The 22,091-nt window shown below is 39.6% G+C and overlaps 1 protein-coding gene across 3 annotated transcripts in view; it reads left to right on the top strand.

Moving 5' to 3' along the window:
- Positions 1 to 17,908: 17,908 nt before the first annotated feature.
- CEP162 (centrosomal protein 162) overlaps positions 17,909 to 22,091 on the top strand; it is a 74,558-nt gene continuing 70,375 nt past the window's right edge. For 2 of the 3 annotated variants that reach the window (XM_004462623.4, XM_004462624.4), the window contains exons 1-2: positions 17,934 to 18,016; positions 19,255 to 19,376. In XM_004462623.4, coding sequence (XP_004462680.2) covers positions 19,320 to 19,376 — 57 coding nt within the window. In that variant the 5' untranslated portion in view covers positions 17,934 to 18,016; positions 19,255 to 19,319. Of the gene's footprint in view, positions 18,017 to 19,254; positions 19,377 to 22,091 lie in introns of all 3 variants that reach the window. The other variant, XM_004462622.3, reaches the window with a different exon arrangement.

Here is a 22,091-nt window from a genome sequence, read left to right as displayed (position 1 = left end):
TTATTCCACATATTCAAAAACTCTCGCCTGCGTATATGCACATATCTCTTCTGTAATACATTTGTATACATATATAGAGGAGGCCAACTTTGAATGGAAAAGAAAAAGAGTACAAAGTGGAAGGACACCTCAGAAAGGATATGCTAAAGTATACCCATTTTAAAGATATAGGAAAATATATCAAACCCATTTTCCTCATTATTTTCCAAGTGCCTACTAGTACCAAGTATGTTACCAACACAACCTTTACCTTAACAATCCTGAATGATACATATCGTTATTGTAATCTTTCTTTCTTTTTTTTATTGATTTTGTAAAAATATTACATTAAAAAAATATGAGGTCCCATTCAACCCTACCACCCCCCACCCCACCACTCCCCCCCCAGCAACCCTCACTCCCATCATCATGACTCATCCATTGCACCTGGTAAGTACATCTCTGGGTATCTCTGCACCCCATGGTCAATGGTCTACATCATGGCCCATACTTATTGTAATCTTTCTGATAAAGAAATTAATGCTCAGGAAAGTGAAGCAACTTAAAATCTAAGCCACACATCTGTCATACATGAAAGATAAAATATGTCTGGCTGTACTTTCTCATGTTTCATTTTTAAATTTTTTATGTTGTAAATAGCATAAGTAAGATGTTAACCTAGTTCTGGTGACAAAGCTATTGTTCTTTCCACAACAGCCCTGTGGTTTTTGAGCTGTGTTCTCTGTGTAGCAGGGCATTTGGAGCTGGGTATGGATAGCTTAGAGATCCCCTCACACAACCCTCCCCCCCACAATCACACACTCATACAGATGCATACACAGCGTGCTTATCAATTGGGACCTAGTTCAGATAAATGTAACAATAATTTGTGTGACAAGTCTGATGATTGAATTCAGCTATTTACGTTTAGACACACACATGTATACTATGTTTAAGATGACATTAAAAATTCCACATTGCGTGGAAATGCCTTCCATTAACAAGCACAACTTTGTACATACCTCTTCAACTCTGTCTGCTTTTATATTAGGGTGAGGGACAGTAAAAGAAGGTGAGGACAAAAGGAATGGTGTTTCAGTTTCCTGGCTGCCAAAGCAAAAACCATGCAGTGGTTTAAAACCATGCAGTGGCAAAACCCATGCATGGCTTAAACAATGGGGATTTACTGGCTCAGAGTTTTGAGGGTAGGAGAAGTCCAAAATCAAGGCATCATCAAGACAATGCTTTTTCACAGAAGACTGTGGGTTCTGGGGCTGGCTGCCAGGATCCTTGGTCCTTGGCTTTTCTGACACATGGCAATGGACATGGCAGCCTCTCCTGGTTTCTCTGGGTTCTGTTGACTTCTGACTTCTCCCTGTGGCTCACTTTCACTCTACTTAAGGACTCCACTACTCTGGTCTAAGGCACAACCCCTGATTCATTTGGGTTGCACCTTAACTGAAGCAACATCTTGAAGAGATCTTATTTACAATGGGTCCACACCCACAGGAATGGATTAAGAACATGTTTTTCTGGGGTACATAGTTCCAAACCACCACATTTGGCATTGCATCCATTTCTGTCTTAACCAGTAGACTGGATTTAGTCAAAGCAGTGGTGGCCAAAGGCCAAATGTGATTTGGGCTGTGGGGAAAAGGATGCCATAGCATGGGAGAGAAGTCCCTTATGCTCACCTTTGTTGGGCACCCAGTACAGGTTCCGGCACCCCAGGACAAGGACCTTTGAGAGTACCCTTAGATAGCACCCTTGGCATGGGCATTGGTATTTTCATTATTGAAGTGTAGCCACTCCTCATGGCTTTGCAAGCAGCTATCAGAGACAAACAGAAGCCAGAGAAACAGAGACACATGGCAGAGGATATGTAGTAACAGTAAATGATAGATCTGGTAGTGAATTGGGGGACACTTGGTAGGTAGATTGTAAATCCACTGTTATAGATCCACATATAAATAGATACAATTGTACATTACATCTGGAACCTTAGGGTTCCAAGGAGGGGCTCCATGGGCCATCTTGGGAGTTGTGGAGGAGGCCCAGCAGGTGGGACTCCAGCTGCCCTCTGCCTGTGTCAATCAGAACCCTTCTATTTTTAAATGTTTTTATAAATTGTGGTCCCATAAAATATGTCATCCAAAAAATATTCTTTGGCTTAAAAAAGATATGCCACAAAACTAAACCATGGGGTCTCTCTTTTTCCTAGTTAAAATTTAGTTTGAATACCCTTGCACAAGTGTAGAGGTAAATTTCAAGTGTGATCTTAGGTAGACTATAAGCACAGGCTTGATTGTTACTATGAGGGTAGCTCATTTGTTGCATTAGCACATATAATCTTTTGATTGCATCCAAAGCTGACTGCATCTACAATCAACAGAGGAGATTGCCCTCAGTAATAAACAGAGTATCCTCATCCAATTAGATGTCTTAAAGCCAGGACTGAGGATTTCAGAAGTAAGAAAGAATTTCTGCCTCTACTTCAACCAGCCAGCTTTTCCTGGAGAATTCAACCTCACCATCATCCGAGTCCTCAACTTGAGATCTGTCTTAGAGGATTTGGACTTGCCAATTCCCATAGTTATGTATTATTTTTAAAATCTCTGAATATTTACATATATATGCATGTGTGTATATATATGTGTGTGTGCATGTATATCTATATATGTATTATGTAGATATATTTCTCTTGAGAACCCAGACTAATACAAGTTATACAACAAAATAACCAGTAATGGATGAAAGAAGTTTTCAGGTAGCTTCCAGAGAGATTAATGTTGATAATACTGAGGCTTTTTTATCTTTAGCCAATATAATTATAATTTATTTTTATCATTAGCCAGCTATTTCTCTATAATTCTAAAAGGTGTTTTCATCTACCCTGACCACATAAAAAGCCATCTATATCTCTCCATCCCACACATGTCTGCTCAAATTCAGTTCTGTATACCTACCTGCCTACTGGACATCTCCAACTGCACATTGAATTCAATAGTTCAGTGTACCCAAAACTTCTTTATCTTACTTAGTCAGTGGCTTCATCATCCATCCATCCATTCATCCAAGCTAGAAACCTCAAAATCATCACCACCTTCTCCCTCTTCCTCACCCCATAGTCACCAAGACCAATACATTTTGCTTCTGAGCAATCTCTCAAATCCTCTCTCTTCCTCACTGACCCTCTGTTAAATCCCTCATTATCTCTTGCTTGTTCACCATCACAGTAGTCTCCTACCTGAACACCTCATCTTCATTCTCTCTCCTCACCAGTCTCAGCACAGACAACAGAAACATCTTCTAAAAACACAGATATAATTATATTATTCCTTTATTTTAAAGTCTTCATACTGAAAATGTACTTAGCATGGCATATGAGCCCCTTCACACTCTACCTTAACTTTTTCCAACCCAACCATGCACACTGGACAGGGCTCTTAGTTGCAAGCAGTAGGGCTGAAAAGAGCAGGAAAAGAATGTGTGACAGTTTTTACTGAGTAGTTTATGGAAATCTTGGAAGCGCTGGAGAACCAGACTCAGAAAAGGCAGGAAGGAAGGAAGTTTAGGCAGAAAAACCATAGCCAAAAGCAGGCTACTCACCAACCCAGTAATGACCACAACTGCTGTCATTAGGAAACCATCACACTGCATTTTGTACCACCACAGCTGCTCTCTCTGGACAGTTTCTGGATGCTGCTAGTGGCACTGGCCCCACAGCCACTACTGCCCCTGGAAACTAAAACCCCCATGCGGTATTTAACACCAGAAGGCTTCTCCACTCAATGTGCTTCACTGCTTCCTTCCCTTCCTCTGACCATCCAAGTGGAAGTTAGATAGCCATTCCTTGTTAAGAAAGGAGAAGGTTGAAGGGGTTGCAAAAGCAAGAGGCAGGCCCTACAGCTTCATAGGAAGAAGCTGACCAAAAAGAAGTGGAATCAGATGCTAGACAGGAAAAAATAGGCAGTGGTGCAGTCTAGTGGTGCATGCTATTGGAACTACGGAACATTCTCCAAAAATGACATGGCCCCTTTCGCCTCTTTAAACATGTCGCTCTCAAAAATTAAAGAGTCTGTTCCCTGCTTCCTAACAAGGGAACACCTATGTATCGCTCTTAGAATGTCACCTCCTCTGTGAAGCACTGGCCGATGCCTCCGGGCAGAGGAGATGCTCCTTTGGTTTGTGGTCACAGTCCTTAATTGTAGCAAGCTGTAATAATTATGCAGTTTCACAATTCTCTTTCCCATCTCACAGTGAGTGCTTCTTGGCAGGGACTGTGTCTTTTATCTGTGTGCTTTCAGAGCCAGGCATGGTGCCTGGGACAAAATATGTCCTCAGTAAAGTTTGTGAATATTTCTGTGGCTCCCCTGGGGAGTTACTGTCTATGGGTGAACCCTAGAAGATTCTGGCTTCTATTGCCAGCAACAGAAGAACTGTCTTCCTCTCGCCCAGGGACAGGAACCAAAGTTTCCCACAACTTCACAAGGCAATAACAAACTAGAAGGCAGTTCCTGGCATGAACACGGGCCATCAGTCTCATAATCAGCACATCTCCCCTCTATTCTCAGTTCTAACACTGATTATGGTGTGGCCTTTGGCACACTGCTAAGGTTATATCTACTGCAAAGTTTTTGTGCAGTTGTTTTATTGCTTAAATTAGTTATGAGCTGAGTAGTGTAGCAATCTTGTAAAAATTTTTCCATTATTTCATAGATGAAGATTAAAGCAATTGCAAAAGCACTTGAATGCCAGCGGGCAATATTCCCTTGCACACTAACTTTTATATTATACTTCTTGTTCTATAAAGACAGTTAAGAGGCCATTGTCTCTATAGATTTCACAGGTTGTAAATGAGATAAAATTCTTTAAGCTCTTTAAAGTAATATCATGCAATGTCAGTATAACAAGATAAAAAGTTCATTATTTTCAGCATGTGTCACAGCTATTACTATTCTAAAGAAAATAAATTACATGCTAAGCATTGAATTTTTTATCAATGACAAATATTTCTGCTATTAATATTAACTGAAATGAAACAATTAATTATGTGTCAATAATGTTTATTTTAGGGGTGAGATTCTTTTACTCACGTATTAACTTAGATGCTGACATAAAAGCAATATGATTATTCAACAAGCACGACTGTCATATGTCAGCTACCTACCTGCTGGAGACACAAAATACTATTATTCCTCAGCCATTTGAGAGATAATAGTAAAAAAAAAAAAGTAATTATTCCATTCACATGCACCAAACTTGGTAAAAGAAAATTAAACTGAATAGCTAACTTTGGAAAGAGAAATGACACCACAGCTGAAATGGGGAAATTGTGCCAGGAATAAATACGCATAAATTCAGGGGGAAATGTAATTATTCTATTGTTGTAAGAATCAATGATGTGCTGGTTTTTTTGTTGTTGTTGTTGTTTTTAAAGATTTATTTTATTTTTATTTAATTCCCTCCCTTCCCCCGGCTGTCTGTTCTCTGTGTCTATTTGCTGCGTCTTGTTTCTTTGTCCGCTTCTGCTGTTGTATGCGGCATGGGAAGTGTGGGCGGTGCCATTCCTGGGCAGGCTGCTCTTTCTTTCACGCTGGGCGGCTCTCCTTATGGGGCCCATTCCTTGGGCGTGGGGCTCCCCTACACGGGGGACACCCCTGCGTGGCAGGGCACTCCTTACGCGCATCAGCACTGCGCATGGCCAGCTCCACACGGGTCAAGGAGGCCCGGGCTTTGAACCTCGGACCTCCCATGTGGTAGACAGACGCCCTAACCACTGGGCCAAGGCCGTTTCCCTGACGTGCTGTTTTAATGCAAGTTATTTTTCATTGCACAAGTTAACAGCTATCATCAGTGTTCCTGAGAAGCTTTATCACTCTAGGAGTCCTCAGATATTTATTTTGATAGAATTTTTTACCTGTTTTTTAAGAGCTCTACAATTCTATCTGTCTTGCCTGGGCGCTGTCATAATGTGTTTCAACAGTATAGGTGTCAACAATAATTTTAAGAAACTATTAAAGTGTTTTATTTGTGTGGGTGCATTAATTAAAAATCTAACCCCCTTTCCTACTCCTATCTCTATTGCATTCTCATCTTCAACCTTGGCCCTTACATTTGGTCCAGTACAACCAAGAAAGCAAATAAAGCATGAGTTTCCAGACTTAGGAAGAAATGTTTTGATTCCCTATAAACCTAGATGAAGAAACAATGCAAGATGAAATTTTGTTACAAGCCTCAAAACCTGCATCTCTATCATCCCTGTTTTAATTGTTTCTGATTTTATTATTAAAGTATTATTATTTTGGACCCCTTCAAAACATGAAACCTCTATTACAAGCATACAATAACTTACTTTATTTTTATTTGTACTATAAATATCCTCAAAACATTACTGCTTACTCACTGTTCTGTGGATTGTTTTAAAAGATAAAACACTTGCAGTAGGAACTATCCATGGAATAAATAAAAACATCTGAAGTGCAACCATGTTAACAACGTCTCAGAAAATTAAAATACACTGTTTTTTTCTGATCTGAATGTGGTCAAAGGGGGAGATGTGTATATGGTTAGAATAAAAATTTTTTTAAATTTATTAAACTGTACAATACAGTGAATCCTAGGTTAAATCATGGACTACAGTTAATAGTACAATTATAAAAATGTGCTTTCATCAATTATAATAAACATACATCAATGCACAGTGTTAATAATAGGGCAGAATAGGGGAATCCTGTATTTTATACTGTTCTGTAAACCCACAACTTTTCTAATAAAAAAAAATTAGAGAAGTATTTTTAAATAGAAATAAAACATAAAGAACATTACTTCCAATAATTTATTTATTTTTTTTTTAATTTTTTAATTTTTTATTGACTTTGTAATAATCTTACATTAAAAATATATATGAGAGGTCCCATTCAACCCCACCCCCCCACCCCCCCTCTCCCCCCCCCCCCCAACAACACTCGTTCCCATCATCATGACACATCCATTGGATTTGGTAAGTACATCTTTGGGCACCTCTGCACCTCATATACATTGGTTCACATCATGGCCCATACTCTCCTCTATTCCATCATGTAGGCCCTGTGAGGATTTACAATGTCCGGTGATTACCTCTGAAGCACCATCCAGGGCAGCTCCATGTCCCGATGACGCCTCCACCTCTCATCTCTTCCTGCCTTTCCCCATACCCTTTGTCCATTATGTCCACTTTTCCCAATCCAATGCCACCTCTTCTATGTGGACATTGGATTGGTTGTGTCCATTGCACCTTTATGTCAAGAGGAGGCTCAGATTCCACCTGGATGCTGGATGCAATCCTCCCATTTTCAGTTGTAATCACTCTAGGCTCCATGGTGTGGTGGTTGTCCTTCTTCAACTCCATCTTAGCTGAGTGTGGTAAGTCCAATAAATCAGATTGTAGGTGCTGGAGTCTGTTGAGGCTCAGGATCTGGCTATCACATTGTCAGTCCAGAGATTCAAATCCCCTAAATATATCTTAAACCCCAACATTAACTGCACCTCCAGCACATTAGCATGAAAGTCTTATGAAGGGAGATCCCATCTGAGTCCAGATTCATCACACATAAACACCATTTCCAAAGAGGGGCCATCTGCCCTGGTAGTTAACCCCATCGGCCATGACCATAACTCCCATGGGTCTCTTTAGCCCTCAAAGGAACCAATATCTGGGGGTTGTATCTGCTTTATCTGTCTCTCTGACTCTGCTCAGTTGTGCATGAGGGCAAACCTTCTGCCAGCCTCCAGACTCTTTTTTAGAAACTCGTAGCCATATAAACTCATTTCTCCTTTCCATTTCCCCCTTACTTTAGGTCAAACAGCATTTTAAAGTCATGGTATTTTATGTAGACATGGATATTCTGCTGATCCGCCCAATAATTTATTTATTCAGAAAAAATCTCAAGCAAAAATAACAATTTGTAAGCAAGGTAGTGTGTACTTGTGTGTTCCATATATTATGTCTTTGTGTACATCCTTTTTATTTTCATACTTCACAAAAGACTACATGTTTAATGCAGATAATCATACAAACATCATATGTAAAAGTTATATAATATATAAAGAAAATAACAGAAATCAAATATGGCCCCACCAAAAATACACACTGAAAATAATGATGTATGCCCCTATGGCAGTTTTTCTTTGAGATTATGCATATATATTTAAGAAAATTCAAATTACAATTCTAAATTTGATATTTGAAATTCTACCACATCCTAAGACTCCAAACTTTGAAGACTGGGGAACTTTTCAGAATTAAAAAAAAAAGGAAAAAAAAAGACGAAATCATCTTTAGCTCTTGAAGAGTGGCCAGAACTAAAAATATAAAACAAACTCACATTAGCAGTATATCTGGTTGTGATATTCAGACATTAAAAGGCTGTCAATCTGAGTCAAAAGTATACAGTTCTCTTCTACTGTTCAGATGCTACTTTCCTCAGTAGCCTCTTCCTAATTGGATTTCATCTCGTTTCCTGCTAGCCACTGCCAACATTGCCTCCACACCCGTATGATTCACCAGGCTGTGGCTCACTGCAGAGAGGGCTGGGACGTCTCAGACAGATCGGCCTAATCTTCCATGGCGGTAGGCATCTCTGGTCACTTGTCTGCCATATCCCCTGTGTCAAAACAAACCCACTAGATGTTTTGGTTTTGGTTCAGACTAAATATATTTGTTATGGTGAATGTTTCTGAGCTCTGGAAAGGGTCCACCTCCACAGTTAAACCATAGCTGAGACTCCCAAGAGAGGCCTTTCTCTCTGAACTAGCCCATACCCTCTTTGTTCTGCAGAAAAAGATGTGTCTTAAAATCCCAGGGTTAAAGTTAGGAATATATGACTTCATTCTTTATTTCTTGCAGTGTCCTTGTTACAAAACACATTTTTAAATAAAAAAAACAAAAAAAAACAAAAAACTCAATTTAAATTTGAATTAAATCAAATTTATCTTCTTTAAAAGAGTATCAAAAACTCAGGAACAACCTCAAAATATGGAGGTCATAATCCCATGGGTTTTATTCTCTTTTCAAAGAAAAATAAAGCATTAACACCTCTTTTCCTAGGGAGTAAAAGAGAGGGGAGCACAAATCCTGCATCTTTACCTATGTATTCCAAAACAGCTTTTCAGAGTAGGCCAATAGCCTGCATGTGTTTATTATTATAGAATGAAGGAAATAAAACTGCTGAAGAAAGTTAAACCAAGTTAAAGAGGAAATGTAGTAAAAATAGCAAGAATACACAAAGCACTCACACAACTCGGTAATAAAAAGACAGAGGACCAGTTTAAAAAGTCGACCAAGGATCTGAATAGGTGCTTCTCCAAAGAAGATATTTAAATAGACAGTATACATATGAAAAGATGCTTGGCATTGTTAGCCAGAAGGGAAATGCAAATCAAAATCAACATAAGATGCCACTTCACACCCCATACGATGGCTAGAATCAAAAAGTCACAGGTGGACACCAGGAAGCCAAGTGTGCCTACAACTGAAAGCAGGAGAATTGCATTCAGCATCCATGTGGAATCTAAGCCCCCTCTCGATATAGATGTGGAGTGGACACAAACATTCCAGGGTCCACAGGACGGAGGAATAGAGTATGGATTAGAGTAGACTTACTGATATTCTATTCATGAACTATTGTGATTAGTAATGGAAGAAAATGTGGCATTGGTGTGGAGAAAGTGGCCATGGTGGCTGCTGGGGATAGGGAGTGGGAAGAAGAGATGTGATGTGGGGGCATTTTTGGGACTTGGAGTTGTCCTGGGTGGTGCAGCAGGGACAGTTACCAGACATTGTATGTCCTCCCATGGCCCACTGGGTGGATTGTGGGAGAGTGTGGGCTATGGTGTGGACCACTGACCATGATGTGCAGTGGTGCTCAGAGATGTATTCACCAAGTGCAATGAATGTCTCATGATGATGGAGGAGATTGTTGTTATAGAGGGAGGAGTGGGATGAGGGGGGTTGGGGGTATAGGGGAACCTCATATTTTTTGAATGTAACATTAAAATAATAAAGACCAAAAAAAAAGATTAAAAAAAAAGTCACAGGTGGGAAGTGGACGTGGTTCAAGTGATAGGGCTTCCACTTACCATGTGGGAGGACCCAGGATTGATCCCTGAAGCCTCCTGGTGAAAAAGAAGAAGAGAAAGCATGCCGGTGCAGTGAGCCAGTGCCCACGTGGTTAGCCAGTGCCTGCTCAGCAAGCCAGTGCCCTGAGCTGAGTGCCCACGCAAAGAGCTGAGCGCCCATGCAGTAAGTCAGTGCCCGTGCAAGTGAGTCACGCAGCAAAATGATGACACAACAAAAGAGAGATGAAGGGGAGAGTCAAGGTAAAGTGCAGCAGAAACCAGGAACTGAGGTGGCACAACTAACAGGGAACCTATCTCCATATCAGAGGTCCCCAGGATCGAATCCCAGTGACTCCTAGAGGAGAAAAAATGAGAAGACCAAAAAAGAAATAGATAGAGAAGATTACATAGCCAGTGGATACAGAAGCAAAAACAGCAGGGCGGGGGGAGGGAAAGGGAGGAAAATAAAATAAATAAATCTTTAAAAAAAAAAGTCACAAGTGAAGAGAAGACGTGGAGAAATGGAATCCACAGAACTGTTGGTGGGAATGTAAAATGGTGCTGCTACTTTAGAAAACTGGGTGGCAGTTTCTTGAAAGATTAAACATAGAGTTTCCCTATGACCTGGCATACTGTTAGCATACACACAAAAGAAATGAAAATATGCCCATGCAAAAGCTTGTACGTGAATGTTGACAGCAGCATTTGCGGTCACCCCTCGGGCTGAGGTGTGGTTTGCTGGCCTGGCAGGGGAGCAGCCGCGGTAGGCCTAATTCCGCTGCCCCCATAATAGGGTGGTTGGTCGGGCCCACCGCCACCCCTGAAGGAAGCTCGGCATGGGCGCAGAGTGCCCTCGGGTCTCCCCTTCTCGGCAGCCATGCTTCCGCGGCCGCCCCTCCTCCCAGATGGCGCCACCCGATGCCTTGTGGGGCGGCACCCTTCTTCTTCCTTCTCCCTGCGCAGGCGCAGGGCAGAAAATTCCAGTCTGCCCTTTTCCCCTCCCCCGACAGCAGCAACAGCCAGGTGTGGGCAGAAAAATCCAGCCCGCCCTTTTCCCCTCCCCCGACAGCAGCAACAGCCAGGTGTGGGCGGAAAAATCCAGCCCGCCCTTTTCCCTTCCCCCGACAGCAGCAACAACCAGGCGTGGGCAGGAAACTCAAGTCTGCCCTCCACTCCAGCAACAGCAGCCACCAATCCCTAAACCCTGCCCCTTCCCCCAGCAACAGCGACAGCCAATCCCTAACCACCACCCCTCCCCCGTCCAGTACCGCCCACTGACCTTTTGCCGGCAACCAATCAGAACAGGGCATGGCTTCGACCAATCAGCCTTCCCCAGCCCCTATAAAACTGTTGCCTCTCCCTCAGTAAAGTGGACTTGCGTGTTTACCTTGTCTCCGCGGTAGTTCTTCTGCCGTGCGCCCTCCAGTCCTGAGAGCCCCCGACAAGGGCCTGGCCTCCCTTGTCCCCAGTTCGTCTCCTGCTTCTCTGGGCGACCCCTTCGTCGCACGCTTCGCCGGGCGACCCCGTCAGCCGAACCGCGCAACCCCTTGTGAGACCGATCCCTCGTCTGCTGCCGGACTGACCCCTCGTCCCAAGTGGGACCGACCCTTCGTCCCAAGCGGGACCGACCCCTCGTCCAGAGCTGGACCGACCCCTCGTCCGCAGCCAGACCCCACCTCTACCGACCGAGCAAACCGTCGCAAGCATTATTTATAATAGACAAAAGATGGAAACAAACCAAATGTCCATCTACTGATAAATGGATAAACAGAATGTGGCATATCCATACGATAAAAAAGGAATGAGGTACTGATACATGCTACAACACGGATAAGCTTGAAAACATGCTACATGAAAGAAGCTAGTCACAACAGACCACATATTGTATGATTCCATTTCTAAGAACTATCCAAAATAGGCAAATCTATAGAGACAGAAAGTAGATTAGTGGTTGCCTAGGGCAGGGGGTTGGGGAAGGGTGGGTGAATGGGACAGGGGACCCATAATTGCAAAAGGGTATGGGGTTTCTTTCTCAGGTAATGAAAATTATTGTTATTGGGTCTTCTCTAGATTACCCTTATCTTGAAATAATGCATTCACCCATGCTCAGGCCAAAGGACAATCTCCTAATTAATACTCAGGGGTGGACTGGAAGGTGGAAGGAGGCATTACCCCAGGCATGACATCCATTCAGGATGTTTTAACACCTACAAAAGTTTTAAGATGTAACATACACCAAAAGATAATAAAAAGGATAGATAATAAAACCAGTAGTTTAAACGACCACCTGTTGAGCAGTATTGAACATCTACTTTGTGGGAAAATAAAACATTATTATGATTTAAAAAATTAGTTATAATGCTCACCCTCAAAGTGTTTATGATCTGGTAGGAGAAAGAGCAGACAATAAAAATAATAATAAAGGGTAGAAAAAAATAACTTTCTATTAGAGATATAAACAGAGAAGAACTGTTGTTTCTAACCTGAAGTATCAGACCAGTGAAGGTTTGGCTGTTGAGTATAAAATAAACCTGAATTGGATTGCTCTTTGGCTTCATCTGCCGTTTTCCCAAAGCTAAATGGTTTCCTTTAATAAGGCTGTGGTGTTATAGAACTAACGCTACTCTCAATATTATTCAATACTCAATAATATTCTCAATATTATTGAGTATAGAATAATACAGATGGTGGATTATTCAGGATTTTCCTTCCTTTGGCTTTTACCCTTAATACCAGTTCATTGCTCTTTAAAACCTTCTGCAGAGGGCAAACAAGGGAGAGGATGGAGATGAAATTCATTTTGGAACTTGTTAGAAGCATTGGTGAAAGGTTTGGTGGAATTGAAGAAACAGTCTCTTTATATTTTCTTTTCTTTCAAAGAAACTTTCTTTTCATCAATGAGATTTATATGGTGACTATAAAATGATGCATTTGCTTTGACTTTCTAGATAAAGGAGTTCCAAAAAGGATTTCAGGAGAAAATCAACTTTTTCTCCCATTGCATATCAAATATTAATTTATATTTTTACTTTTAAAATTGATTGCATAACCAAAAACAAACAAAAAGCTGAGTAAAACATTTTCTCAAGTAATACAACATAGTGGTATTTGTGTAGGTAGTATAATCTGTTTTCAAGTCTGAATGCCATGTTTTCATGTCAAAATTAATTGACTCTAAATTTATCAATGAATCAATCCAGTCTGAGCAATAGAAATTCTAAAAGTAAGTTTCCAAAAAATCGCCAAGAATGCCTTCAAAGTAGTTATTATTATCAAGAAAGGAGCATGAATTAAAATAACGAAATCTTTGGCAAAGATGTCTCAAACTCCAGACTCAGGTGGGTGCCTGTCAGCTCCTAACACCACAACACCCAACCGTCATTGCACATAAAGAGAGCAATGTTGGATGGGGAGAGGTTTGTGCATAACAGTGGACGCTTCCAAAACTCAAGAGCCATGAGACGATTAGAGCATGAACCCAGGAATACAGAAAAGACTCAAAAAAGACGACAGAACTGAGGGAAGGGATGCTATAAGAATATTAGTGAAGACTTCAATTTGGCTGTTTAAACAAATAAGTCAGGATTGTGGTTTTAATTACTTTGAAGACTTTGATAACTGTAATGCCTTCTGAGGCTCCAAGAGACAAACAAAAAAATGTCTTTTAATACCCTATAAATGTACAAATAATAGTGGTAGTAATAATAGATATCAAATCATGGTTTACCATATACACTGTGTGATGTGCTCCACAAATAACAATACAACCAATAATAGCTCATGTGTATCAGACACTATTATGTAACAGGCACCATCCTAAATTTTTACATGATTCAACTCATTTAGTCCTCACAACACAGTGGTTTAAGTACTATGGCTGTGCCTATTTAAAGAAAAAGGAATTTGGGATGGATGGTGTCGCATTTTAATCAAAACTTTTTGTATAAGTCAAATATAATTTCCCCCAACCAACCTCTAGCCCTGCCTATGGGTAGGGCCTTTGGCTGGGCAGAGCATAGCTGGCCAAAGCCAGAGCTGTTGAGAGGCTGTGCAGGTAGACCATGGCAGCTAACTTTGGACTCTAACTTCACTGGAAAGTATTCTGATTGCCCAATATCAACTCATGTGCCAGAGCATTTTTAAAACATAAAGAACTATGCTAATGTAAAAAATTTAACAAAATTTTACAAGGAGGTTTTCCTGTTATGATTACCAAAACACATAAAGACAACCAATGACTTCTGTGTTTTAATAACCCAAATGCAAATTATTTTAACTTATTGTTTTTTGCATTTCTAGTAATTTGTGTAGAGCAAGAGAAATTTTAGACAAATACATGCCACTTACACTTAACTAAAATATGTACCAATACTAGGTATTGAAAGCATAACTTTCTTATTATTCATAGGATAATTAGATACATTTTGCACCCTCATTTTCTCAGATATAAAGTTTATGAGAGGCAATTTATGGTTCTTGATGAAGTATATACTATGTTCATTAAGAAATGTATTGTGATATACTTCTAAGTGTTAATTTCACTTTTTTTATTTTATTAAGTGGAAAACTTTAAAAAATAACAGAAATTAAATATTATATTTATATTTCTAAGGTAAGACTAGTCAATACTTTGCATTTAAAAATTGTATTCTTAAAATAAAAAATTGAAAGTAGCAATGTCAAAGAATAGCTTGATATTCTTGTAACCTGCCAAATAATTTTCTTCAAAATTCTTTTTCTTCATTTACAAACAATAAGTAGATTGCATTTTTTTGTTTTTTTAAAGCCTTCTAATAATAAGTTACAGTTGAAATTTCAAAGTTAAGTTTATTTTCAACAAAACTCAAATATTCTGTTCTACACTGTCCTTTCATGACCTCTGATGGTGAAAGTGTAAACTGACGTAACAGAAATAATGCCACAAATTCCATTTACCTTGTTACTGAAGACCCTTTCGCTTTTCATAGTTATTTACATTAAGAATATAATAGCATCAAATATTCAATAATATAGGAAAAATGTTGGACAGTTTCATACTACTTTAAAGCCTAAAGAAAGCCCCTCCCATTTACAATCTGTAAGTCTGTAAAGATGTGTGTACTTTATATAGCAGAGTGAACATTTTAATACTATTGCAACTTACTGCAAAGACAACCAGCCCTCAAGTGTAAATTTAAAGAATAAAGTTTAGATAAGTTGAAACAATTCCTTTAATTTACACAATCCCTTTCCGAAATCTGTACACGCGAATAATGAAGCATAATTATATAAAAGACCTGAATTATTCGGATTCACATATTAGTTCAAATTTAATTAATAAGATAGCAGTCTTGATCTGAGTTCCTTCCATAAAGGCTTCCCTGCAGGTAATTTACCTGGGAATATGATCCCAGAAAAGCAGAAAAAATGACAGGAGTAAAAAAGAAGGAAGAAGGGACAGCTGAAACAAAAATGCATTATCAAAATGACCATGTCTTTGGCCACTTGTGCTGGATTCCATGAGACATTCTAAAAGCCTTAATTAAATGTATGACATAAAAGGAGAAGCTTTTGTCTCTGAAATAATATAAAATGCATGGGACATTGTCTAGCACAGAGTAAACTCTCCATAAATATTAATGAGTCTTTTGATGGTCATTATTCTGAAAAAATATATAACAATTCAATTGAGTACTAAGAAGTGTGTGACTCTCTAACTACAATTCAGAAGTCTTAATTTCCATAAATATAAGCTCTGTAGATTTATGCAAAGGGACAAAAGGACAAAATAACATAGTAACATGCATTCTCCACCCCCAGTACCAAAACTCTAATTACCTCAACATGATAAGAAGACTAAACTCTGCAGTTAAGCAGCAATTAATTCTATGTCCTTTGATTAGTGGGGATGAGTTGAGTCTGTAAAGGTAAGTAGTACCAACCACGTCATAAAAGTCCTTGTATATGTTTGGGTTTCAGCCTAAGCACAATGAAATATCATTGAAAGATTTTAAGTAGTAATCTTGCTTATGTTATCAAATGGTCATTTCTTTGTGATATATGGAGAACGGTTTAGAGAAGTATAACAGAGTCTTGTTAGGAGGCTAGTGAAGAGTTTCAGGCAAGAGATAATATTGTCTTAGACTATGCACTAACAAGACATATGGTAATGAATAGAGACATTCTGGAGGTGGCATTGACAAGTCTTATTGTGGACAGAATGTGGGAGAGGGATAGAATGTGGGTGAGATTTCTATTTCGATTGTGGGTTAGACAGACTCACAGATTTCTGTGTGGAGTTACTTAGTGGGAGGAGATACCATATGTTGAGACGGCAAATTCTTGAAAAGCAGCAGATTAGTTTGAGGGCAGGTGGGGAAAGCAAGACTTCCATCGAGTTAGAGATGCTTGTGTGACATCAAGGACATTTAGGTAGTTTGGATATAGGAGAGTAAATCTCAAAAAGACAGATTAGAATGGAGACACATATTTGAGAGTCATGAATACATAGATGATATTTAAAGATATGAGTGGGGATCAAATTGCCTAGGAAAGAAAGTAAGGTGAGAAGAAAAAAGGGTCCAGAAATGAACTCCGAGAAATTCTAACATTTGGAGGTCAGGTAGTATATGGGGAGGAACAATAAAAGACACTGAAGAGGGGCTATAAAAATGAAAGAAAAACTAAGAAAGGCAGAGTGGACAGCTGGATTAAATACTGTTGGTAGAGCAAGTAAGAAGAGTCTTAGACAAGTTTTCTTCTTTGTGGGGATTTAGCAATGTGGGGGAAACTGGTGGTATTGTCAAGAATGGTTTTAGTAGCAGTAGAAACTCAACTAGAGGGTCTGAAAGGGAGGTTAAGTGGAGACAATTCCTCAGAAAAGTTTGGCAGTCAAGGAGAGTACAGGGGAAGAGTTAATCACTGTGAGATATAGAGTGAGGAGAGTGTTGTACACATAGCATTTTGGGCGTGGGGTTTACAGAGTGTGTTCTAATGTTGTTGGGAAGAATCCAGTCAGAGGTTAGAGACAGAAGGAGGAGGAAATGACTAGTGAAACAAAATTGGTAGAAGGTGGGATACTCCGTCCATTGCAACAAGTGATAGGTTAGGATGAGAAAAGACCAGAGATGAGATGATGAGCGCCTTTACTGTGTCTGCCAACTGTAATCCTTTTACCTGTTGTCAGTTTTACTTTCACCATGCTTAACACTTTCCTCCAGAACTCCAGGTTGTGTTGTTATTTTGGTTTTAAATAAGAAACAGCAAGAAAAAAATCCAAGAAAATGATTGTAAGATGTCAAATAGAATGAGGGAAAAATAAAAGTAGGGAGAAACGATATGATTTATTCAAAGTACAAAGAATTGTCAATTTCTTCTCCACTAGAGGGAGTGGAGACCCTATCCTGACAGCCAAATTTTTTCTCAAAGATTGAGTTTCTCTAACAACGGCCCGCACAAGCTTTGCACTTAGAGGAAATCCAATAAATTAAATCCCTTCAAAACTTCCGCTTGGAAAGCAGAGAGCACAAATGATAAGAGTGAGGATAATTGGAAAGAGGAGATGCGAACTGCAAGGACGAGGGAAGCTAGACTACATTTCCCAGGAAGCCACTGGTCGTGCCTGCAAAGCCCATCATGCCTCTGTCCTGACTCTCCCGATACCGTCCCAACCAATCCATTTTTCCAAGAAGTGCAGAAAAAGCTGGAGAGAACTATTGGTGCAGCAGCGGTTGGCTTTTACCCACAAGTTTACCCTGCTGAACTGTGGCTGTTCCAACTTTAGCCCTTAGATTGTATATCCTACTAGGAAACTAACGGCTATCTCGCTGGCGCGCTGGGCCCGCCATCACGTGACCAAGCCGGGTCATGTGATCCGGAGGCGGGCGGCTGAGGTACGTTCCCCTGGCAACTGCTGGAACCCCTCGGATGTGCGGGGAAAGCGCCGAATTCAGAGGCAAAGGTAGGTGAGGCGTGGAAGCTTGCTCCCCGCCCGGGTCACCAGGGCCCAGACCCTGCTTCATACCCAGTCCTTCAGGCTCTAGTTTCCCGGATCTGTCCCCTCCCTCGCCCGGACTCCCCTGCAAAGGCGACTTTGTCTTCCCGCCAACCCGAGCTTCCTGGAGCGGGGACCCCACCGAGATAAAGACCCTTTTGTTGGGTCCCTCTCAGGGCAAGCCCTGGGAACCAGTACCCAACCGCAACCAAATTGAACTGATCGGAAATGGTAGTGAGGGGGAGCAGGTGTTTCTCTGCAGATTGAGCAAAGTATTGCCCGTGTCCCTACAACCCCAGCCTCTGCAAAAGAAAGCTGGGGTTAGGGCAGCCTCGAGGAATTAGAATCAAGAAGCTGAAGTAGATCTAAAGTTGGGTTCATGGATTTCACTGAAGGCGTTCCCTCCTTCCAAAAGAAACATAATTCGTGCTGTTTTATATACTCCATTAACTTTAAATAGATTCTGAGTCTTATTAGTAAATTCTATATGTCTTTATCTGGAAACAGCTGCATATCTTGAAAGAAACTATCCATATGGATTGATGCAATAACTAGCTGAGTGATAATGTAGCACAAAATCTCTTCTGTGTTTTGCAAGAAAGAAATGGTCCTTTCCATTTGCTAATTATTAAATTTTAAAAGATTCCCTGTGAGGACCTGGTTTGAGGGATGTTAGATAATGGCCCCCGTCCTATACAGTAATATGTAAAGACTTAGCAAATATTGTAGAGACTGCCCTTTAACAATTGGATGTTAACATGAAAATGTAATTCTAGATCAGGGGTTCTTAACAGGGTCCATGAGCTTGAATTAAAATGTAAAAAAAAAAGATATTATTCTTGTGGGGACGTATTGATGCAGGCATGATATATTTATTAAATAATACACAGTATAGTGTGGGCTTGGTCAGGCTCTGTGGTTTTCACCTGACTGGCAAAGGGGTCCATAGAACAAAAAGATAAAGATCCCCTGTTCTAGACCCTGAGTATGTGGCACACTGTGAAAGCTGCTTTTCCAAATTAATTTTGCTTAATGATTTAGGAAGATTTTGTCCAGCTTATTGGTGCATATATAACAAATCATAAGAGAAATGTATATCCCATATATTGTGCATATCTACCAAATCAGAAGAAAATGCCCTATGTGGTCGTTTTCATGACATGACATGGTTTTCTCAAGGGATGTTTCTGTTTCTTGTCATTTAGTGTTTCTGTTTCCAATTTTGTAAATGCTTTGGAATGTTCACTTTGGAAAGTAAGAATTGTTTATTATGGCTCGCTGTTCCAAAGAAGAGCTAGATGAAGAATTTGAACAATTTATGAAAGAGGTAAGTTATATTTTGGAAAGCTATATTGTAAATTTGTCTTAAAAGAGATTCATCTTTCAATTCTCTCACCTCTGAGATACAATCAGTCCATCTCCAAGGTCTGCCAACTCTACCTCCAAAATATACCTGTCATCCCTCCAGTTCTCTCCCTGTGCACTACCAGCATCTTAGTCTGGGCCGCCATCATCTCACCTGCAGTAATTTGCTATGAATATCCCAGCATTCTCTTCACCACACTGCAGCCATAATGATCTGTTACTTAAACCAGATTCTTGTCCCTCCCTAGTTTAAAACACTGTTTGCTTCTATCACGTATAGAATAAAATCCAAACTCCTTGCCATGGCTTACAAGGCTCTGCATGCTTTTGCTTATGTCTGCATCACTGACCTTATACTACTCTTCTCCCTCATCCACTTATCTACAGTGGCCTTTTATTTCTCTCAGACATGCCAAGCTTATTCCACATTATGGGCTACACTAATAGCATTTAACAGTGCTGCTCCTTTATTCTTCACCTGATCAATGAAGATCTCATCTTTAAGATCACTACACTTAGAGAGGTTTTCCCTGGTTATTCAGAAAAAAAGTAACCACCAATTCATTTCTTAGTATACCATGTATTCAGTTCTCTCTATAGCACGTAACACCATCCATTAGTTTTAGTGGTTCTATTTTCTTTCTCCATTATAAGAATGCATGATTTGTGAGGTGAAGGCTCTGTGTTCATTGCTGTACCTGCAGTACCTTAATAAATACTTGCTGAATGAATAAATGAGTTATACCACATCGTGTGCATTGACATAAATGGAGGGGCCATGCAGAGCATTAGAGTCATATTTTATACTATTATTCTAAATTTCTGTTCATCAAGGGAGTTTGGTGTAAAGAATCTTAGGTTCATTATCTTTTTAACAGAAAAAATAATGCCTACTTTGTAGGATTGTTGTAAGGATTAAAATATGTACTGCTTGGGGAGTAGGTGTAGCTCAGGGGTTTGAGTGCCTGCTCCCCATATACGAGGTCTTGGTTTCAATTGCTGGCACTGCCTAAAAAAATAATAGTAAAATAAGTAACTAAATAAAGTTATCAGATAAATTATAAAAAAAAAAAATCTACCAGTTGCTAGGACACTCAGGATATGGGTCTCATATCCCATTTGAAAAACTGGTTTTTATTTCAAATATGGGCACATTTTAAAAATTATGCTTATAGACAATATTTCACTGTAAAAGTTAAATAGCATACAGGCCTTCGGGAAAATGTTTTTTTTTCTTCTGTCCCTCATTTACCACCCCTCCAATATATACACACATACACCTTCTCACATTCATAAAAGCTCATTCTCATGTTAGAGATTTGGGAAGTCAGTATTTCATTGAAAACCATTATTTTAGAGTTATGCTAAACTCTTTGGTCATTTTGATAAATTACCGATCAAACAGGTTTGCATAATTTGCACTATATAAATTCATAAAAGCAAGTCACTTTGTAGAGATACTCATTAAGGACTTGCCTTCAGTGGTGCTCAGGGATGAAGAAAATTAACAGCTATACTGTTAAAATTTTGTATCACCTAACTTGTTTGCATGGTTGAGTACAAGTGTAATGTAGACTCTTCAGGGCTAGTGGTAGGAGTTAAGTTTGGAAAGTTAAACTGAGTACAGGTTGTAAAGTCAAAGGAAAGCCAAAATATGTTTTTAAGAAAAGTGTTAGGACTAGCCTTTTACTTTTATAAGCAACAGAACTAGCATATTTTGAAGTTGAAGTCTGAACCCAGATCTGTCTTGCTTCAAAAATCATCTTGCTCCTTGTTCCATACTCTGATGTGACCGTGGGGATTAGGAGGAATAGACTAAGTCTAAGGGAGATTATCAGAATGTGCTTAACAGTGGGATGTAGGAAGGAAAAAGAAATGGAACATTTCAAGGTGATGGTGAAATTTAGAGACTGAATGGAAGGGGATAAAATTACCTAATTTCAGAAATGCTGTTGGAATAAAAGTATTTTTTTATTCCTCCCTTTCTTCTTTCCCGATTATCAGGGAGGACAGTGAGTTGTTTTTTTTTTAATGAACTTTATTTTTAGAGAAGTTTTAGATTTACAGAAAAGCTACACCAAAAGTATAGGTAATTTTTTTTAACATTTTTAAATTGATATTCTTACAGGTGATTCAGCATATTTTTTTAATGTAACATTTAAAGGAAAATTTAAAAAAAGAAAAAATATATAAAAACTAAAAACAAGTGATTTAGGTGAAGTTATCTGATTGGGAGTTGGAATTGTGTATGTGTGTGTGTGTGTGTTATCATCTTGGAAGTTAAAAAGGTCACCCAATGACAATATCCTAGTTGTGGGACTACATAGTACAGTTGAAAATGGACAGGTTTTATAGTCAAAGAGGCCCGAATTTGAATCCCAGCTCTGATACTTATGAACAATGTGATCTTGGACAAGGCACTTGACCTCTCTGAACTTCAATTTCCCCTTCAGTAAATCCTGCAAAATTATTTAAAGATTAAGTGAGGTAATCTGAGTGTATAGCCTGACATAGAGCAGACATGGAGTAAATGTTGGTTTCTTCCCCAGAAAAATTATATAAAATGAGGATGCAAATGGACCAAGAGAGTAGTCCCTGGGAAAGCCTCATGTTAAAGAAATGAGCAAAAGAGCCAAGAGGGTTAAAGTGGATGGGTGGGAGGAAGTGAGCCTTCTAT

The sequence above is a fragment of the Dasypus novemcinctus genome, chromosome 11 (assembly GCF_030445035.2).
Source record: "Dasypus novemcinctus isolate mDasNov1 chromosome 11, mDasNov1.1.hap2, whole genome shotgun sequence".
Lineage (NCBI taxonomy): Eukaryota > Metazoa > Chordata > Mammalia > Cingulata > Dasypodidae > Dasypus > Dasypus novemcinctus.
The sequence above is the reverse complement of the archived record's forward strand: the minus strand, read 5'-3'. Positions and strand labels throughout refer to the sequence as shown.